The sequence below is a fragment of the Triplophysa dalaica genome, chromosome 15, assembly GCF_015846415.1.
Source record: "Triplophysa dalaica isolate WHDGS20190420 chromosome 15, ASM1584641v1, whole genome shotgun sequence".
Lineage (NCBI taxonomy): Eukaryota > Metazoa > Chordata > Actinopteri > Cypriniformes > Nemacheilidae > Triplophysa > Triplophysa dalaica.
The window spans coordinates 7,965,592-7,988,741 of record NC_079556.1 but is presented as its reverse complement, the minus strand read 5'-3'; the positions used below and the strand labels follow the sequence as shown (position 1 = coordinate 7,988,741).

General features: G+C 39.2%; 1 protein-coding gene across 3 annotated transcripts in view; it reads right to left on the bottom strand.

Annotated features, from left to right (window-relative positions):
• Nucleotides 1-11,990, bottom strand: part of grid1a (glutamate receptor, ionotropic, delta 1a) — a 207,576-nt gene extending 195,586 nt beyond the window's left edge. For 2 of the 3 annotated variants that reach the window (XM_056768187.1, XM_056768189.1), the window contains exons 1-2: nt 11,620-11,990; nt 9,182-9,337 (exon numbers count right to left, since the gene is read on the bottom strand). In XM_056768187.1, coding sequence (XP_056624165.1) covers nt 9,182-9,337; nt 11,620-11,698 — 235 coding nt within the window. In that variant the 5' untranslated portion in view covers nt 11,699-11,990. The remainder of the gene's footprint in view (nt 1-9,181; nt 9,338-11,619) is intronic. The other variant, XM_056768188.1, reaches the window with a different exon arrangement.
• Between the last annotated feature and the right edge of the window lie 11,160 nt (nt 11,991-23,150).

The following is a 23,150-nucleotide window of genomic DNA, read 5'->3' as shown; positions in this document are numbered from 1 at the left end:
CCTGCCCAAACACATCGAAATCCTTCACACCCATCACTCAAATTAACTGCCATGGGGATAAAGGAATTCAATGAGGGGAGGTTGGGGGAGTTTTAATGCTGAAATGTCAGACAGAAAAGCTGATTTACAACACAGGGGTCGAGACGATGAGGATTTTCATAATGAGCCTGCAGATCAAGCATCCAAGAGAGAGAGAGAGAGAGAGCAGATGGCAAGTGTGAGAGGTGTTATGAACAGAAGTGACATGGCCAAACATTTCCTGTCATGTTGATTGGCAGGTTTCCGCTGTAACCGGCTCTCATCCATCTGCTACCATTTTCTATAAATGTAATATGTTAACTATCAATACCAATAGTTATAGAACACAGTTATCGGTGTGCTGCTATGACCATCATGAGCTGTAAATATCAATAGCCTATTTGGACACCTTTGACATTATATGAGGTTTTGTACGTTGTGGGCCATGATCGATCAGATTGCTATTTTATTGATAAACTGATGAACACATCCCCTGGCCGCATACTGTACATTTATCCAAACAAAATTTAAAAAACATTGATATGATATTCTATGAGCTATAAGCAAATATAATGAAGTTCAGTTCTGTGATGATGTTAATGTTCCTGAGGTGCTTTGGTGAGCTGGGTGATTCTCAAAACGAATAATCCACATTTCATCATTTCGCATCACACTGTGGTAACAAGATAATAGACTCAGCGTGTTCCGTTGCGATTGGTAAGAATTTAAAGAAGTAGTTCACTTTCAAAGTAAATTTTCATGATCATTTCAAAGGGCTTTAAACGATACCAGACGACGAATACGGGTCTTATCTAGTGAAAAGAAATATTGTATATGCTTTATAAAGAGAAATGCCCACCTTGCTCAATTCTGCGAGGCGTGTTCATGACTTCACGTAATACGTAATAACGTTGAAATGGTCACGCTTGATGTATGCGGAAGTACCTAGTCAGTGTTTACAAGTTGAACGTGCAAGTTTTTAACATGATTACTTTGAAGCTGCACTGAAACTGTAATTTTGACATTAAACCGTTTGAAGTCCATTGAAGTCCACTATATGGAGAACAATCCTGGAATTTTGTTAATCAAAAACCTTAATTTAAACCTTTTTGACTGAAGAAACAAACAAACATCTTGGATGACATGGGGGTGAGTAAATTATAATGAAAATGTATTTTGAAAGTGAACTATTCTTTAATTTTGCAAACCTGTAGAGATTCTGAGATTTTAAGACAGGTTTGGGATTTGATGGGAAAAAGAAAAGAAGGAAGAGATAACATATGCTAATACTCTGGTGTGCTGGACACTTCACTGGCTGCCAGGTAAACCATGACAGCACTGAGGTTCCCACTCAGCAAACAAGCACAGCTTCAAAATCTCTCAATAGGTACAGCATGCATACATGACAACCTGTCCGCCAGATTTAAACCAGTCTGAAGAGCAGCTTGCCGTGGTGTTTCTCACAGGTTTTCACAGTAGGTCCCTCTGTGGCTACGATCTGGAGGCTTTCTTAAAACTTAAGGAGGCTAAATATAACCATTTTCATGTGTTTCATGAAACTCAGGGCCTGAAAAATCATTCAAATGTGGCAGTTTACATACTGGACACCAGTGTTGCTAATAACAATTCCACATATAGTTTATTAAAAACATAATAAGCATATAGCCTCTGTGTACATTTGGCATAAAGGTGTGTAATTTTTGGAGGATATATTTACAGAAAGACAATAAAATAGACATAACAATGTTTTAGAGGTGTATAAAGACCTATCATAATGAAGCTGTATGTTTTTATTACCTTAGAATGAGTTATTTCTATTTGCATACACCGTTCGTCATGTTGTTTGTTTCTACAATAGCCCTTAACGGACAAACTGCACTACAGAGCACATATCGTAAATACGTTATCGTATAAGAAGCAAGAACGCTATGACATCATAGTCCTGTGTCACCCACCATAGTGCTCTGAAAGAGGGGGGATGGAGTGAGCCATTGGTTGCAATCCGCAACCTCACCACTAGATGCCACTAAATTTCATACACTGGATATTTACAAGAATGAGAAAACGCTCTTTCTGCTTCCATTTCCAAGCCAATTTCTGCTTCCAAGACAATTTGATTTAGCATCCAAACAATTATTGCCCATTAAATAAACTCTAACAAACATGTTAAAATCAGAAACCTTGCTCCACAACTTATTACATCACCAGAATTGTCTTTCATGATGAACCGAATGTTGAGGCCAGAAGAAGATAACAAGATTAGAGATTGATATTATTTTGCTGCTAGACAGGATTTCCCACAAACCTTGATCACCTTCTTTGTTTGAAACTTCATCTCTGGGACTGTTTCCCATGTATCCATCTCCCTCAATCTCAGTAAAGCTGCTTTGTAGCAAGTGCCATTACATAAAGTGCTGCACAAATGAATCGGAATTGAATTGAGTGGAGATTTAGCCGAGGACTATGACTGCAGAGGTTGATTTTATTCAGACACACAACGAGTCTGAATGCAGATGCGGAAGTGTCTCACGGGCAGTAAATGAGAGTGATGTAAGATTACTGTAAGGTTTAACTATGAGGGTTTGATTGACAGGAGAGTTTGGGAATAATCCGAGCAATATTTTAGCTTTCAAACTTAATTCCACTGCAGTTACTGCTTTCATTTTCTCTGGGCTAAAACATTATCGTTCACCCTCCCACACTCATTCAATAAACTCAGAGGTCAAGTAAACAAACCAATAAGAGTGGTAAGAAGAATAGGTTACACCAAAGCAAAAGGCGCATATTGTGGGAGGAGATAGTTTAGGATTCGGGAAGCCAATCATTAGCATATATTCTGGGAGTTCCCAGTGATAAAACCCTTATGGACAGAGATACATAAAGCGGCGGAAAACATACTTAACATAGCCCGTCTCCTGCACTTCTCTACATTATTCTTAGGGAATGTGGATTTTCAGGCAAGACGACCTGATGAATATTTATTTGGTATTTTAATAACTGCTGGTAAAAAAGCGCTCACAAGGTATTGGTTGCTTTCTGAACCCCCCATAATACAATAAGTGGATGGATGTAAATTACATTGAGTTTGTGGAAAGAATTACCTTTCCACTTCGCCTTCAGAAAGATGTGTTCATTAAATTCTTGTCCAAGCAGGTAGAATATAAGACATTTATGACCAGACATTATGGAGGCATATAGAACAAATGTCATTTGATTATTGAAAAATAAATGTCAATGCAATCTCCTTTAAACACTTATTCTCTAATACAAATACAACTTCTAATTAAGAAGTTAGATCAAAATGTATACATCTGACCTCCCCCTTCTGCATTTTCTTCTGTATGGGTGTTCAGAAAACTTCATAGTGAAGTTGTTGTTCTTAAACAAGATCTTTTAACTCCAACTTTAAGAGCACAGATTGCTTTGTGAACCTGTGACAGTGTAAACCAGTCTTTTAAACAGGTTGCGATTGCAGTGGGAGAGCTACAAGATTATATTTGACACAAGTGTTTCCTCAAGTCGCAGAAGCAAAAAAAACTGTTTATATCTTAGAGTGAGAGGATTCCCCCAAAATTACTAATGTTACACCATGCCTACACCGGACACCCATTAAGAACAAGCCGTGGTTGTGTCGCTTCACGCCGGTTGTTATACCCTACTGTAAGTTGGACCTCAAAGAAAACAAATCTGTAATAGAAATTGTATAAGCATGTATCATATTAATGCAAATTTACAGTTATTTGTCACGCCAATTAACAAATTTCAAGCAAACAAATTATTAAGGTGAAAAAAAAGTAACACACAGTGATAAAAAACTCTGTGTTCAATGCTCATCATGTCAGACAGAAGACACAAATTGGCATTGTCACGTTTTAGTACTTCTTGAGTATTTGCAAGCTACTTCCAGAGGTTCAGGAAGCTCAGGGCTAATGTGGGACACACCAATTAGAGTGTTGGTGGAATTCCAAACTACTTGTGACATTTGGAGAGGAACTCTCACTTCGTTTGGAACAGAAACATTGCACTTCTGTTCAACATCTGCCAAACAGTCCCAATGCGAATGTTTTAAAAAATCTGGATTTTGTTTAGAGTCAGAGTTGGGAATTTGAGTACATCGGAACATAAAGTACAAATGTCAAAAATACCCAAACACAGTGCTTAATATTTCATAACATTTTTCTCTTTTTTTGGATGTGGTCAGCATGTGGTTATGAATAATGTCTGTAAGAGACAGAAGGAGTGGGATTTTGAACCCATGCTTGTTTGCTGAGTGCATTATCTTTTTAGTTTGAAGAGTTGCTCAATATGATTCAAACCTCAGAGCTGTCTTGGTTTACCTGGCAGCCAGTGGAGTGTCCAGCACACCCGAGTATTAGAATGTATCTCTCTCTTTCACATCAAATCCCATTGCCGTTTGAAAAAGAAGTTAGACTTTTTCCTGTATAAAAACAGTTTCAAATGCAACAAAATACACAAAAAACCAACCCAGAGTCTATTATCTTGTTACCACAGTGTGAAGCAAAATGATGAAATATGATGTATTCATTTTGAGAATCACCCAGACAGCCCATTATTCAATGTAGGCTGACAAAAATACCAAAGAGCCTCTCAAAACTACTGCTCTCCTTTAAAAGATAAAAAGCAAAGCTCAATTCGTTCCTGATTCAAAAATCCCTTCGTTCTATCCCATTTTGAGTGCATTGTGGGAGTTCTCATATCTGAACTCTACATCATACCTGTGTTGGAAAGTTGTTTTGGATATGATGCAACTTCCCTGTGCTTTTTGGGTTGACCATTTAACAGCACTTACAAAAACATTCATCTTTATGTAGGTGCCTACACTTAAACTTCCTCTCTTGGAATGTTTCCCATGTAACCATCACTGTGGTTTGACAAAACAAATAAAACAAACAAAAATGGTTACTCTGGTTAAAGCATGGTTAGTTTGTGTAAGGTATGGTTTAACTCACAGCGTGGCAATAGCAAAACTGCTTAAAATCCATTTTGCAGCCAAGTTGAGCGTTCACACTCTGGTCTAATTCAGAGTCACTCTGATTGTTCAAAACAAGCAAGTGTAAAAAAAATTACATCAAATTCTCATCCCAGCTATTTGTACTCTCCTAGTCCGGAGAATCAACGCAATGCCATTTCAAGGACAATTTCCCTCATCCAACGGAGTGCACGCTCCACCAGGACTACAATGGAAACTCTCTGACCTTTGACTCTCTCAGCGGTTCTGAAATGACGTCTGATAAATCAAACGTGACTTTAACCGCAAGCTTTTTCTCCTCCTCTAACCAGACCACACCAAAAGAGACAATTATAATCCTTTTATCTTGATAACCATGCAATGCAAATCCGCTTAATGAAGGTATATCAGACGAGGCACTTGTTAAAGGCCGAGACTGAGTGAGAGCAAGGGAGTGAAGGGAAAGGGGTGGAGACCGCTCTTTCTCTCTGGGAAGCTAATTATATGATGTTTTTTTTTTTGCTGTGTGTGAAAGAGCAGTCCACGGCCACTAACCTGGTCACTCAACAATGAGCATAGAGGCTGCAGGGCGACGTCTAATTAAACAGGGATCCGTCTATATTCATCCTTTAATCAAGCGTGCTGTTTACATAAAGCTCACGGTGCAGAATGCCTCGAGAGGCATGAGCTTTGTCCTCAGGTCCGCAGAGGCTGTGTGATGAGCAGGTGGTTATTACATGGACCTTCACGTGTCTCCATGTGGACCACCTTTAAACTAAGCTCACTGCGTTCATAAGCACCTAAGAAAGACTACAGAAATGAGGCTGAGAGCTTGTTTAAAACTCTTTGTTTGATAACGATCATGGCTTTATTTTGGTAACACAAAATGAACGCTTCTTTTCTGTCAATGTTGTATTGCTGTTCCCATGAAACCTATTCTTACACTCCAAAGGATTATATTCTAGTGTTTTCATGTAATGTAATTTCAATGTGTAATTTTTGGAGGATCTATTGACAGAAATGCAATATAATATACACATAAATATGTCTTCAGAGGTGTATAAAGACCCTACATAATGAAACATGGTGTTTTTATTACCTTAGAATGAGCTATTTCACTCTACACACACCATGGATCCCCTTATGTTGAATTCGCCATGTTGTTTGTACAGTAGCCCTAAAAGGATAAACTGTTCTACAGAGTGTGTTTCGTAAATACGTTATCTTCTTTTGCAAAGTAGTGAAAACATGACTTGTCCAATCAAATCAAGGAACCAGAACTAACTGGTGTATAAAACAAAATATAACATTAAAGTGGTATGTTGAAGAGTTTTAAAAGAGAACATTTCTAATTTACTTTCTTTATTGGCCACGGTGGATTCACAAAGTCACTAAGCAGGAAACATGTGCTATTGCACAGTATTGCCCACACTCTCATAGTGAGTACAAGTCTCACAATGGGGAGAATAAACTTCCAGCTCATATGTGCCATAATAAGCCTTGTCATTGTTGTTATTGAGGATATATTGTTTCCCCATTGAGGCGGCACACATCTGCGATCTGATATGAATGAGATGTCCAGTGATTAGAGTCCCAGACTACATTAGGAACGAAAGTGAAATCCTGACAGTAGCCATTTTGGAACTCATTAGTATGAGACACTGGCCGTAGCTGCACTGGGGACCCAGAGTAGACAAGCTGCCATTTTGAAAGGGCACGTCAGAATGTGATTTGCCAACTAAGACCTCCTCCTGACTCAGCTTTAGATAAGAGAGAAAGCTCAAGAACATGAGAGAGAATTATGGCCCGTGGGAAAGTTATCTACGGGTCAGAAACGGGGAAATCCTGTTGATGTCATTTGAATTTATCTGTGTGAATGCAAAAGCCATAAAGTGTGAGAGATTGTACTTTACAAAATTGCAAAAATTGTGAAATAAAAAAAATCATGAAAAAAAGGAATAAATACTGTATTCAAATAATGTCTCAAGCCATATCTAAAATTTGATATATATTTATAAGAAAATTATGAATAAAAGTGTCATTTTAAAGATTAGGGCTCAGAGTACACGCACAGACTCTCTTATTCATCGTCATTTATAAAAACCTTCTCTTAACATTTTTTTTAAAGTGTGTCTGAAGTCAAAGACTGTTCCAGCTAAAAGCTTAGAATTACAGACTTGTATGAAGCTACTCAAAGCATCTGTCATGGAAAATTTGCTGTAGAGCATTCTAAAAGCCTGCCTTGATGATAGCTGAAGCTCAACAGAACTGGATGCTGTGACAAAATTTAACCCATGACTTTTACCTTATACCAAAACATTTCTTTACCGTAATTATATCCCCAAACACAAAATCCAGCCCTGGTGTGCAAACCATCATCAACCTCATTATGGAGAACACCTCTCTTTCATAAACTGATGCTTGACATGGGTAATAATCAATAATCATCCTGAATCTACCGGGAACAAAACGATGACGGACGGAACAAGACTTTGTTGAGCTAAAGAAGTCACAGCAGATCAGAGAGGAGACATGACAGGATTAAAGAGGAGAGAGTAATGTCAAAAATTAAGAAGAAATCTGTGATCTTGACAAGGTGGGAGTTTTGGACCTTTCAGGAGGAGTAAAGAAGGAAAGAAAGGTCAGACAGCTTCCAAACCACCGTTTCATCAACGATCAATTTCTGTGATCTACAACCCAAACAGATCAATTTTTAAGGTGATATTTACAAGGGCAGAAAAGAGGAAAAAAGGAATTGACGGATGTGACAAAATAAAATGAGCAGCTGAAAGGTGGCTAAACGGCCAAGGATCACCCTCAGTGTGACACTAAAGTTATTTATACACAGGACGTGACGCCTCAAGTAATTTCCCCTTCAAGTAGCTCTTTTTTCTGAATATGTCAGCGCTTTTACCCAAAACGCACAGCGGGGACTGACGAGGACACATTTGCCTCTCGAACATTAGCGTGACTGGTCACAACAGGAATCTGCTGTCCCGAATTATTGTCTCACCAAAAACATGTGCAGGTTCATTGTTATGCGATAGAGTCGCGGCCCATCACAGACTCCAGATGAAAAACACTCAGCGCTGCTTTTCATTCGCTACAACGCGCACACGTCCACCTCAGCACCCACATGCTGACCCGCTGCGTGTGTCCGACATCAAGTGCACGAAAATGCGTAGGTGAACGAGAGGGGAAAACTGCGTGTCTATGCAGTTGTTATAAAAAATTAGAAGTAATGCCCGCAAGGGTTCAAATGCAGGTGAGAGAACCTCACAGCTGGTTCCCCATGGATATAATCTTTGCACACCTTTTAAACAATCTCACCCGAGCCACGACGCCATGCTGCGTGTCATCTCTCCACAAACTGGATCTTAAGGTTTTTTTATTGACCGGTGGTTGAAAGGTTGGAACTGTGCTATGCTGTTCAGAAGAGGAGCCAATAGTATGTGTGTGTAGATCTGATGGTGAAGGAGATTAAGTGCTTCTGAGTGTGTGCGTGTATATTTGACAGGTGAGAGTTTCTACTCAGTGGGGTGAGTGTGAGCTAAAGAGCAAAGTGAAAGGTCATCCCCCATTCAGCTGTCAATCAAAACAAGGGAGGTTAATCGATCCCAGAGCCCCTGGAAACAAGACGGAAGCACAATGTCCGCACAATGCTTCAGGATGAGCAATCATTCCTATCCTAATCCCTAAACCCTAGGATTGACATGTTACTGTCAATAATAACTGCAATTAAATTCAATGAAAAATTCAACAACATGCAATTTGACAGATGATGACGCTTCATGCAGAGTGATATTAGATGTCACTGCGGGCCGATGGTAGAAGAAAGACCACATTTTTGCACAACCACGTGTGTCTATTCTGCCACTGGATTCTGATTGCTTTAGGTGCTTCCGCAACCCAGTTTTACTCCCAGAACAAAACATGCTTTCGACTCATGAACTTGTGTTTGTGCTTGAATAGCAAAGAGAGATATTGGAAAACAAGGAGAGAGAAAAAACAGAGATCACTGCTTTAAAAACCCCAGAAGACACATCCAAAGAAATGAAATCCCTCACCTGCAGGTCTTCTATCTGTTGACTCATCCTCCTATTGAATAACTGCTCGACCAAATAGATCGTATATAAAGACAGAGTAGAAGCGAGCGGTTAATCGATTGCCAAAAGACTCGAGTGCCTAACTCACCTTCTTGTACCGCCTGGAAGGGGTTATTGGGCTCGATGAGTTTGATGGAATGGGTAATCCTCTCGCTTTGGAGGATGTCATCGTTCAAACTCAGATCTGAAATCGCGAGCTGAAAAACCTCGTCGTCCCGTATGGCGTTCTGTTCAAAGATAGCACCTGTTGGACCAAACAGAGAACATAGATTATAAGTATAGTGTCATTATTGCACGGTTTTACAGTTGAGGCCCGTTTATACCAAGAATGAACCAAGCACCCGCACCAACGGAGAATAAGGTTACGTTTTCTAAGCTTGTTCGCTGTGGTTTCAATTTTTAAATAAGCCAGTGTTGTAAACTCCAATTAATTTCTCTGCCTATGTTTTGACCTTAATCAGTACAAAAATCACAATGAAAATGATAAGATATCGTTTCATTGTATCGTTATGATGTGGTTATGATGTCAGTGTTGACTATTAAAACTTTAAATTTTATCGAGTCTGTCTTTGGTAAGAATGAGCCTTTGTTGTTAAGTGGGTCTTTCATGCTTTTTAAGCCGTTAAAAGTGCATAACTCATCACACAAACAACAGTTTAGCTTTTCGGGTTATTATGCTACTTCTCCTACGTCTTCACGGCAACTTCCTATCAATAGCCAGCGGCAATTCAGGAGCAACTGAGCTTCAGCACCATGGAGAGCGCACATGTGAGAAGCATTCTAACTATTCTATACGCATCCCTAATTTGCCAAGGACATTTTTACAGCCTGTGGAAACACAGCAGGTTATAAGCCAACGGGAAGATCGTTCATGTCAAGAGGATATAATCCTATACGTGACAAGGTGCATTCGTTACCAATTTTAGCTGTAGCCTATTTATGGTGCATGTGTTCACTGCGTCCTTGCAAAGTCGTAAAATTTGGAAAGGATCGGGCGGAAATATGCTAGACAATGATGGGGAAATTAAATTAGAATACCATTCATAATTAGTTTAGAGTTTAATCTTGGAAAAAACTTTAACTCGCGTGGCTGAGTAAACCCCCAAAGCGCTGTTTCACTAACAAGTCCTTCACACTTGGATATCCAGGCCAGCATTAAATCAGAATGCGTCTGAACTCAATCAATAAGGCTGATTTGTGCGGGGCTATAAACAGTGACCCAGCCATGATATTGGGATCAGGGCGACAGTAATAAAATGCGCGCCGCAGAGGACGTGAGGTGTCAAAAATGCGACAGAAGTAAATAGGGCTTTATTTATTTACATCCGCGGTCCGCCATCAACAAACTGCCACCGAAGCTACGAGGCGCGTTCAAGGCGCGGACTGAGAACACAAGAGCGCGCACATTTTTTCATCACTCCCTCAACACATTCACAACTGGAAAGATCATTATTAGATTAAATCGACATTAAAGCAGAAAAAAGTAACAGAAAGCAGTCAACTGAACTACTCAGGCAAGATTAGTCAATCAATCTATAGGATAACGCCTTTACAAAATGATAATTCACTTAGGGAGAATTTCTAGATTAACAGTGTTGATTTGCATACGAGGTAGAATATATGTTGAAGAAAATTGTGTTTAAAATGTACATTATATTGTGAAGCTTTAAGTAACGAGAGCTGCCTGTGTGTGTTCGGGTCTGATGAGAACTGTCAAGCGCACCGGGTGACTGAGAACGATCATTGCATACAAAAGAGAGGTTCCCCCACAGAGGGACACAAGAGGCACTACATTTGTAAAACGGTATGTTTAAGACATTAATTTGGGTAAACAAGACCGCAAAACATACAGGCTACATTTATAGGTGTATGAGCATTAAAGTGAGAGCTATTCAATAAAGCAATTACATTGCAAGCTTAAGTAGCCAGAAAGCACGGAATGCAGCATACAGCCACAATGCTGCCAAACTGCCCAAGACGACTGACTCTGAACAACCCGATAACGCGTTGCTCTAGTAAACCAACACGCACATGATATAGGAAGCTATGAAAAAATCGGCTCAAACTTTGGTTAAGACAGACAACGCAGTCACAAGAAAGGTCGCGCGCTCTGTGGCTCACTTTACGCAATTAACATTTCCGTCACGTTCAACAGAAAGTTCAGGCTTAAGGCTGGGGAGGGGTGGGCTAGAGTTAACCCTGAATATGCGTCTGAAATTCACTTCTGAATGATTATGCGTTTATCTGAGTAGCTTGGATTTTTTGGCAATATCTAGGACCCTTTGCGCTGCAGAAACGCACTTACTTGGCAGACCTGTTTGATAAGGTTCCCTTGCAAGTTAGAGTCCAAATGCCGAACAAACTAAGGAGTTCGGATGACCAAACACATCTTCTGCATTAAACACAATCTATAAGCCTCCGACATTATCATGCTTTAAATGAGGCTCTCGTTTTACGGTTAGTGGTCTGCGTTAGGCTACATGTGAAACAGCGCGTCTGTCCGAGACGTAGCTCCGGGCGCCTTACCGATGTGGATAATGGAGTCCGCGCGAGCTAAGCGGCACTGCAGGATCCATAAGGAGAGGCTGATCACGAGCAACTCCATCTCCAGTTCTCGCCCAGGTGTATCATCCACGCGTCCACGGCGCTCCAAAAATACAGTTCCAGAGAAAGAAAATGCGCGAGAAAAATCACAACAATGCGGGTAAAGAGGCAATGACGGGTGCGTCACTTCTATCTTTCTCCGAGATCTACTAAAATTGAAAGTGAGAAAGGATATTCGCGGGGAAAAGAAGCTCTCGAGGGAAGGAAAGCAGAAAGGAGGGGTAGGGCGGAATGAGAGAGCGAGGGAAACGACGGGGGTACCACGGTCAGAGGCAAAGCAACGGGTCCGTGCGTTCCAGTTCTCAGTGTGGTTTGGTTACTGCTAACTGCAGCGCACTGAGACCCCCCCTCTCCTCTCTCTCTCTCTCTCTCTCTCTCTCTCTCTCTCTCTCCTCTCGCTCCAGAAACTTGTACTCTCTCAAAGCTCGCAGTCTTTCTCGCTTCGATTCACCACGTGACTGAAAAATCCAAAGATCTGAACGGTACGGCAAAAACCAAGGAGAAATGATATGTGCTCGAGCTGGAGAGAGTCACCGCAACTACAGCGAAGTGACGGCGGCAGGTGTAGCGCAGCCTTGAGCGAATGAAGTTCGTCCGACCATCGAGGAGAATTCCCGGTCTTACAACAGTTTTTCCCGAATGAGAGACACAAGCCTCGCGGATGCTGAAGGGAAAGAAAAGTTACTGCTATGTACTGTTAAGATTCTCCTCATAAGTTCGCCACACAGGCAGCGAGTCTGGGAGCATTCGGGAGCGCTTCGTCCGTCGGATATTTTGCTCTGGGTGAGCCGGCACTGCAAAGCGAGAACATTGAAAAGGAAGGAGATGGAAGCCGCGGCAATAACGCAAGAAAACCAAATGGGTGACCGGAACACAACGCCTATTAACAGTGACTGGGTGATTTATGGTTTCTAAACGTCAGATGTATAGAGCCCGTGTGAATTTATCATTTCAATTCATGGTCAGAAGTTGAATACGAGAATACGAGACTATTAACGTTAGCCTAAATAAAAATGAATTCTGCATCCCTATGGAAGGAAAACGTACAAATTACGTGAATAGCACTGTAGACACGTTTCTTGGTTGTTCATTCATTTTGCATTGCCTAGTTTTCTCTCGGAGTGTCTGAATGGATCCTGCACATGCAACGAAAAATGATAACCTTCACCTTACAATTAAAGGATATTTCTTGAGATGACACTAACGGAAATATCTCTTAATTGTTTGGTTAAGGCTGTCGGTCTTCAGCTCGAGTCAGCGAGACTTGGACAGCGCCATAGCGCCCCTACTGGTGGTCGTGACAGATGCTTCTGCTGCCTGCAAAGTTACTTGATCTGCTGCTTAATATCAAAATCATTTGAAAGTTTTGAATCAATATATTTTATTTTATACTTTGCATGCAGTTATTAGATTACAGTCAAACACAGAATTGTACGTTTAATTTGATGGTTTTCTTAAAATAAATCTGAACGAAAACAACATTAGCTTATCTGACAAAGGCTACTTGAATTTTTCTGGCAGAATGACTGCAAAAGGGTAAAAAGGGGACCAGGCCTATATTTTATCTCTTTATATTTGTGAATAACATGTGGTCAACTTACCATTAGCAGACTACTATATTTAAGAATATGAACGAAAATCCTGAATCTTATCAGACAGATTTCTGAATCTTTTCATAAAATCAGATGATGTGGAAAATGTTTTGCACTATTTCACCTCCTGCTACAATTCTTCGATCTTAATCAAATTTATAAATGCAAATATCTCTAAAATCCAATTAGTGGCTCTCTTTCCTACGTAAAACCCCCGCGAACGATCCTCTCTCATTGTAATTCAATCAATTCCTAATGCTTTTGCAAGCGGGATATCAGCTTGTAATCTGCTGTAATTCTAATGAAGAGCTTTCCTGTGCTTGCTGAATCATGTGGTGAGTACCGACTCTGAATCAGCAATACTGATGGTTAATGTGACCCTCAATCCTCAAGCCTTCAGGTTGCTCATGATCAACGCCATCCGTGCAAGAGGCTAATTGAAAGAGCAGAGGCTAATTGACAATTCAACAGAAAAAGGGTTTTCATAAAATTCTCTATGATTTCCAGGAGGGCTGGGTGATATGCCGGTGCGTGAATTTTTAATATACCACATTACCGGTGTATGTCGCTTAAACAACATGCGAAACACATCACAGCGCGACACTGTTTCCGTGGGGTCCCTTTTCACTGTTGCACTGTGACCGGCCATTCACACAGAATGCGTCTTTATATGCGACGAAACTACTTTATACAAATTTTTCTATACAGATGCCCTAAATGCTGCTCATGCATCGGTAACGTGACATATTTCTTTCACGCCACAATGGGAGCGCACACCTCGCGGCTGAACAGCAGCACAAGTTCGCATTACGTCATATTAAATATACTCACAAACAAACATTTTCAAAAAACGATCATGTTCCCCTCAAATCTGCTTAATTTAAGCACATAATATGATGTATTTTTAGTTTGAACTGTTTCTCTATATCCTATGATGAGAAATAAGGGTCAGTAAGGAAGATTGACAGCGTGATGCGATTGTTTTCCTCTCACATATATAATTTAAGCCTTTGTTTTATGATAAAAAAAATGATTTCAGGAAATCATGAAGGTGGATGCTACTAACTCATGAAGTTGGGAGCACCAGTGCTTCCAAGGAAAAAAGTTAATTTCCAGCCCTGTTCTCTATTTGTTTGCTTAAATAATATGTATGCAAGTTACCTTCGCATGCTATTCAGTTGTTAATGAAGTCTAAACTTTGCAGTTATGATAGGGGATACTGTCAGTTTCACCATGACAGTATAAAATGCCATTTTAAATTATTCAACAGCTCTCTTAATCAGTAGAAAATGTGGTAAAAAAAACCCGCCATGTACCGGGAAACCGGTATAAATCTGGAAAACACCGTAATATAAATATTTGGTCATACCACCCAGCCCTAATTTGCAGGGTCTGTTTTAAATTGATGATGCAGATCGTTATAAATATAGAGAAAAAGATCAGCGTGTAGACTGCTGGATTGTGTCGTGTTTACACCATGAAAACACAAACCACCCCTCAACCCTCTCCTTCCCGGCTACATCTGTATTTCTTTAGCACTCTGATGTTTGTGTGAAACCATATGAAGGCGCCTTCCTCTTCTTCACGCTGCTCAGGACTTCATAAGCGAACGATCATCATTAGGACGATCAAACCACGATGATCAGAGAGCATCAAAAATACAATAAGAGGGGACCATGAAATAACCATGGAAGTCCGATCACAAAGGATGAGAACAATGCCTCAGGCGCAAACCTGATACAAAGAATGCGAGTAAACAAGTAAGCCGCTAGGATGATAAGAAACTGAGATGCTGTTTGACCACTTGTAAGAGATCTCACAACCGTGACATTTACATAATTAAAAACGATCAAAGGGAAGCAGACATGTTTAGTGCCCTCCAGCTCCCCTCCAGCTGTAGCCTCATTAGTTAGACTATTATTGTGAAAGAGGATGAAATTATTATGTTGTTTATTACCGATACACACATTTACTTGGCTCTCTAAATAATTTAAAATACATTTTTAATAAAAAAAAATTAAAGAGGGGTTTCAAAAGTGTTTCATGCATTCTGAATTCATTACCCTGTTAAACGTGCTGGCTTCTCATGCTTAACATGTTCAGCTTGTCAAAAAACGAGTTGAGCGTATGACATAGTATTTCAGTGCTCGATACACTCCCCCCAAGGTTCGTACGCATTTCGTAATATTTTTGAGAATTCCCTAACGTGACAACTTTTCTCAGTCCATTATTGGGCAATTCTTCTGGAAAAGCACGCCCAGGCGTAAACCAGAGAGAGCAAGAGAAAGAGCGCGCCCATCAATGTGCTTCTCAGAAGTTCAGCTGTGTTTGTTTGTTCACTGCATTTAGATGAAGAATGTTATGTGAACGGTGTATATAACTCTAGATTTTAGATTGTTTGAAACAAATGGATAGATCAGTCCCAGCGCTCAAAGATGCCAGACATGAACCGCACGCAGTAAGTGAATCTGAGTCAAATGTCTTTGTTTTGTTGGCAATCGGTGCATACATGCATTATGTAAACAACACAAACTTAGAGTAAATCAACAGTTATGCAGGGATAATGTGATGATGTATTGTGTGCTCGTGCTGTAGTTCCGCCCTCCCCCTGCACTCCAGGGGCTCACCTGTTTTCGAAAATAATCGTACAGCTGTATGTGTCTCTTATAAATCCGCTCAAACTAAATAGTACTCTTTTAATATACAAAGTATGCAGTACTGCAGAACTCTATAGGAACTCAAGATTGATATGAGATTGGCAAAAACTGCGTGTTACCTCTGCTTTAAATAAGCTTCTGCAACATGGTTACATTGATTAGTTTTACACATTTTGCTACTGTCCTTCTGCTACCTTGTATCACCATATTTCGTGATACATAAATCATTATTATTAGTCACCTTTTATGTTTGTCACTGGGTTTTCCAAATATCTATGTGAATAACTAATTAGAAGTATTAGAAAGTGCTCATCAACTTTGACAATACAAGTGTTTTCTCCAAACAGCAAATTTGGACATCCGAGGTATAAGAAGGACAGCCACGATATGTAAATTAATGGCTTTACAACATTTGTGCAGTCTGACCATTATTTTTCCAGTGACACTACTTTTCATTTTCCAAAAAGGTTTCTGATAAAGTTGAAGGTAAGATAAAGTAGAACAATATATCCAAACTAACATGCTACATTGAGCTGAGATAATATTTTAAAGGTTTTATAAATAGCCATAATTTCACTTATAAGTCACTTTGGACCACATCAACAGCTTACTGACAAATCATTAGTAATTGGGTAACCAACTAAAATTGGTTAGATTAAATAGTTCAGGCTTACTTGACATCAACGAGTCTGTTAAACAGGAAGCCTGTCGAGTCTTGTTAGGATTCTTACTGCAGCGGTTCAGCGGTTCTGGTGGCGAGTGAAGCCAGCGATGTGAGCACAGAACGGAGATCAGTGTCACTTCAGCTGAGTACAGCAGCTGTTTAAGGGATGGCAAGTAGTTCCGCTTCTCCATCTTTCTTCAGATGATGGTGTGAAGTCTTGATTTAGATGAAGTGGGACCATCACTCTGAGCTCCCTAGGTTTCGAGGAGACACTAAATAAAACATGGCATTTGGATAGATCAAACACGCATGAACACCCACCACAATATACCAGAACCATTTTTCCAAATTACTTGTCAAGAATTTATTTATTCCATCAAATGAGAGTTTCCCCGCACATCCCGAAGTCTCAAAGCAAGAGAGCTGCAAACAATCATTAATTATCATAAAGGTGAACTTTCTAGAGAGAACATATTTTTTTATTCCTTTGACATTAATGTCACAGTCTGAAACCCTAGTTCTTTCTCATTAGGATCTTTCTCATCACTTAACCACTACAACTAGTGAACACGCTTTAAAAACCGAAGATCAGCACCATGGACAGCTCACTCTAACATTTCTCCTGAAAGTCTGTGGGACTTATTAGGAAATGAATCCCTGTGTTCAAAATCGTGTTCTTCCATACAATAAAATACATGAGTATGAGCAACGGTCAAATTCAAAAGTGAATTAAATAAAATAGCAGAAAACTTTAAGGCGGATGTCCGTTTTTGAAATGTACTGATAAATAAATTTCTCATGACTAAATTATGTTTATACCAACGGCTCAATACAGGTTGTTTCTAAAAGGTCACAGGTCAAAGAGCATATGGGTCACATGCCAATAAAACATGGCAGATGCAGTATGTATGAAATGCATTGATACTTCTCCCACTCATAGGATACTGTATAGAACGTAGTGGTTTAATGGTTGATAGGTAGGTACTTATTCAAATTCAGTCACACCATGCGACTTTGGACGTCTTTTCAATATGAATATCATGGCCAGATCCACTTAGGGTAGCTAGTGGGACAACACATTCTCAAAAAAGCACAGACTGGACATCTCTGTAGGTCATTTACACATTAAAAACACAGGCGCAATATCACATTTCCACAATGATCAACGCAGCTCAATGCTTCTTTGGATGTTAAATGACACAAATACCTGAAAATAGACAAGCTCAAATGTTGGAAAAAACACCAAAAGAGGCATTGGCAGTGGTGCAAGGTGTTAGTGAATCTAGCCTCAGGAACGTTCACAGACATTCACCAAACGACATGTTCATATTTTGTACTTCTATATGCAGTTGAATTACAAAATAAACATTCAGTTTCGCAAACACAAATTCGGTTTTCAAAACCCATAATCATAAACAGCATGTGGGAGGCAAACCGCCAACCATTCTTGCCTAGTCTTGTTTTGACACTTTAGTTTGAATTTCACTTGGGGAAGGTGTGGATTCGAGACCATGTAACTTACCGAACCCATTGTCGCCCATACACATCATTTGGACGAAGCATCAGCCAACCTTTAAATTCCTGCTTGTCAGAAATGTAATGTGTCCACAGAGAAAAGATACGGCTCACCTGTACTGTCAGAGCCCGTAACAAAACCTGACAGAGATCAGATTCACGCACAGCCCAGCAATGGGATGATTGACACACATCTGTCCTCATTAGACTAAAAAATATACTTGTATTCGGTCCTTTTTCTTTTTTTTAAGGAGTATATATAGTCTCCACAGACAGTGGATAGTCATCAGGGTAATTATCATTTATATTCCGCCAAAACGACAGAGAACTCTCTAATCTAATGAATTAAAATGAACTCCTAATAGCTCACCAAGGCTTTGAGAGATTCTTTGACTAATATCTCATATGTAAGCTGTAATGTTAGAGACTAATTAGTTTTCACGGCCTGGGAGAAATTCAGACATGTAGTTCAATGAAAACACTACATCAGGTCCATCTGAATGATGCGCCCTAAAACGTTTCTAGGCAGCCTTGTTTTAAAATAAATAAATAATACCTATGTTTTACTGGTGTATCTCTTGATAAGCAAATGGCTCCTTATGACTGTTAATGATTTAGATTAGAATGAAGGTGATCCAAAGAATGACTCTCTGATGTTAGTGTTCCTGATGTAATTTTTGCAACAGCTTTTGCTCTCCTCACTCCTTCCAAAAATTCTTCCGGCATCTGTTGTTCATCCCTTTATTTGTAATAGTTTATGTCCACATGGGCTCTCCAAGTAATGAGTTGTGTCCCCCATTGAGGACAACTCGCACCTGTCTAATTTTGTCCCCTTCTTCTTCCACATTAACACGGACGTGAGGTTTTGAAACGAGATAAACCCTTCCCACCGGTTTACACTGGAGGAATGATTTACAATGCAAGATGGCAGGGCGCATCTGGCGAGAGATCTCACAGGGAAACCTGACCTTGATGTGTGGATGTCAACGTCGGCATGTTTGATGTGAAGCCATCTTTAGTGCCTCTTCTTTCCATTTTTCTCCTGCTGTTTTTTCCATTTCATGGTGATAAAGCTAATCACTTGATTCTATTCCTACCCCCCACCACCCCCCCCCCCCCCGCCAAATTATACAGGCATGTTTTGTTTTTTTAACGATACAACAAAATAGCTGAAGGCCAAATGGCAGATTTTTCTGAACTTCTGCTCGAACTCTCAGTGTGCTTGTAAATTAAATACCAGTAAGAGACACATGGGAGCCCAATAAAGGGTTGCGGAGGTGGCAGAGGTTGACAAGCCTCACCTGGTGTTAATAGCACCCTGTCAATGCCGCTACCTTGGTATGCAGAGTAATTTATACACAGTTTTCATGACAAGCTCTCGGTAATAACCTTCAATGATCTACTTTAGACTATGGCGTGTCGCTGATGCCTAAAGCAGGTCGTATTGCATTTTTGCGAAAAGTCAGAAAGAACTCGATCGCTGAGCGGTTCATTAATTCACCATGGCAACTCTGGCAGCCGAGAAGAAAGGGAAGAGTAAAAAAACATCTTTGTTTGCAATGGAAAACTGCTGTTTTTTCTCAGTTAAAACTACTGTGTATGCAAATTATTGTGTATATCTAAATTATTGATGAGGTTTTTGCTATTTCTCATTAAATACCACACAAGGTTCAGCGATCAAATACTCACTTTTACGTTTTTGGGAATAAAATACTTTGATGGCTTCACAGCAGAATTCACTTCGGGCAAATGTCTATGATGTGTGTGATTTACACCATCACAAGTGGAGTTTTCTTCTTTTCTCAGGAGGAGTGCCTGAGTATTTGCAGAACACAGCGCCTCTGCTACCTTTACAAGCAGGTCATTTTCTGTTTTCTCTTTGAGGCGCCGTGTCGCTCTGTGAGTTGTCTGAGGGGCTGTGTTTTCTTCAGCAGGCTTTCATTTGGCTCTCCTATGTGAATCTTCTCCAGGTTAGTGTGAAGCTGCTGTTTGGATTTTTTTTTCTCACCAGCGGCGCACTAATGAGTGTGAAATGATAATTACACTTAATGCTCACAAACAAAGCACACCGGCGCATCCTCTCGAAAACACAATGCATTGCACATTAAAGTAAAAGCATGAGATGGGAATCTTATGACGCGGTGAGAAAAGAAAAATGAAACCACATCACACAGACAGAGAGACAGACTCAGAGGGATAGAGTCATTGATTTATTTGTTTATATTTATACCCCATCCTTTTCTTTCTTCCCCATTTTCTTCAACTCATATACTGATAAAAAGCCTAATTAATAGAGTTCATTTAATTGAATATTTGTTTGTTTAAATGTATTTCCTCTTTCATTTTATTGTAATATAAAATATAAAAAGATGTAATTTTTAGGTAAAAAAGTAAATCATTTATAATAATTTATAATAATAACACATTTTTTTTCACTATTTTTGCCTGGGATTCAAACGAAATGTTTCAAAACCTCCTTTACATGTGGCCTTGTGTTTTTTCACATATATGAAATTCATGTAGCTTTTTCAAAAGAGAGTGAGAGCAAAAAAGGAATATAAAAAAAGCAATTTTTTTAATGCTGACTTTCCTAAATGCAAAACGATAACATTAGAAAGGAAATACTAAATGCAGTTGAAATACTATATTATAATAGCAGGAAGACTCTTACAAGCATATAACCTATAGCTACCTGAAGATACAGACGAAAATAAAAACAATAACTTATGTAGGCCGTTCATACACATATTTGACAAGACACCCACACATGAAAACCTGACCTTTACTCTTGTCTGCTGGCAAAGAAAAAATACATCTAGCTCTGTAAGTTTCATGTATATATTCTATAGGGTTTGGCCGCATCAACACAGTTTAAAAAATACAACACAAACATGCAGAAGAACAGTAGCGCACATGCTTGCACCATATGGTCTAGAAAACACATTGCCCCATATACTTTTTTAAACATGTATGACAATTTGTGTTTTGCTAGCAGTAAATGATACACGCTCTGCAAGCATTTAAAAGAAAATGACAATGACAAAAAAAGATGAAAATACAAGAAAAAATCTTCAGAATTGTGTGATAAAGTTTCTAATCGGGCAATATAACAAAAGTGCTGTTGTATTGATTATCAGCTCTTTATGTCACTTATAATATAATATAAGTATCTCATGATGAATTCACTAAAGTACAGAGAAACATATTTCACAGACTTCACAACTATACTGTCATTCTATATCATGCATTATAAATAGTAGAGCATGAGAAACAAAGATGTACAATGGTATAGCGCCATTGTCAAACCTTCTGCTAAGTAGAGCGTAAAGTTAATCTGAGCCCATGAGAATATTTGACAGGTCTTCATGCCATCTTTTTTATTTATTCATTTGATGGTCAGACCTTTAGCACTATGGTTTTATCTTCTCAGAAATATAATTCTGAAATATGGTGTTTTTAAAAAGAGAACCAATTAAAAACATATTTTTTCAGATGCTACAATAAAGCTAAAGATAGATGTATACTGGCTTCAACAAGTGTTTGGACACTGAAGCATATGGCTAAGCTTCATATGGCAACTTCCAGAACTTGAGCAGCAGTCGCCAACGGTCATCAACGTTTTGTAATATTTTCGTACGTTAGTTGATTTCTACTGTAGAGAAAAGGTGTCCAGCTGGGATAAATGGCGTGCCTTCTCACAGTATGTGGCAAAATATGGAGCTAGTGTTTTTCATTACAAACACATTAATAATAGGTTCTCATTCCTGGCAGAGGAAGCTTCCTGCCCATTTCTTATACATTCTAGAGTGATGCTGCTGAAACTGTGAGGATGTATCTGCAAATGAAATTACAAACCTTTTCTCTAGCAATCTTGGATTGTTACGCTACCATGAAATCACACACAAACACTTGACTTTAAACATATCTGTGCAATTTTACCCGCGAAACTGTGATGAGCCCCAAAGTGCAAATCCACGAGTCTACCAAATGCTGCCATCCATGGAATTACAAATGTTCCTTTGAAGATTTATTGTGCATCTGAAAGCGTTTTAGTCAAAGTTACTGTGTAAGTTCCTGTCTATATACCTCTAAGGGTTTGATTATTTATAGAACAGTGTTGATTCAGATTACTTGTTTCTTTGTCACACCTATATTTTCCTCTGGTTAAGTTGACTTTTTGCTATGTTGTTTGACCCTGAGTCACAATATGATTTTGTTTATGGTAAATGCATATCTTTTCCACCCTCTTTCTCTTTTCTCTCTCTCTTTCACTCTCTCTCTCTCTGCTTTTCATACACACATTAATTACCTCTGATAGAATTCCTGAATAAGCTAAACGGGAAATAGTCCAATCATCATCTTTGCTCAGGTATTTACTTACCAATTTGGATTATGCATAATGACTAAATAGATTTCTTGCATAAATAGACAAAATACATGATTTGGCCGTCAAATGCTTTTAGACCTAACCGTTTGGTGATATGATGAAAATTTTGGTTAAAAAAATGCTACAGTTTAAACAGAATATAAATGTACTTTCCATTTCAAAGATATAACAGGCAAATACATGCACACGTGTACATCTGAGAATTGTGTCAGTGCTCAATGGGAAAGTAAACCCTAAAATGAAAATTCTGTAATCTTTTACTCACCCTCTTGCCATTTCAAACCTGTTTGACTTTCATTTCTTCTGCAGAACACAAAAGAAGATATTTTGAAGAATGTTGGAAACCCAACAGCAGTGGTATCCATTGACTTGTACTGGTTTTGTGTCCATTCAATAGAAGTGAATGGGTACCACTGTTGTTTGGTTACCAAGATTCTTCAAAATATCTTCTCTTGTGTTCTGCAGAAAAAAGTCATAGAGGTTTGACAAGACAAGAGTGAGTAAATGGTGACATTTGAAATAATAATTTATTTTTGGGTGAACTATCACTTTAAGAATTTGGGTCCTGCAAAGACATGTACATTTCTGTTGTGGAAATATGTGACCAATAGAAGGCTACTTATTGACCTCTTGGCACA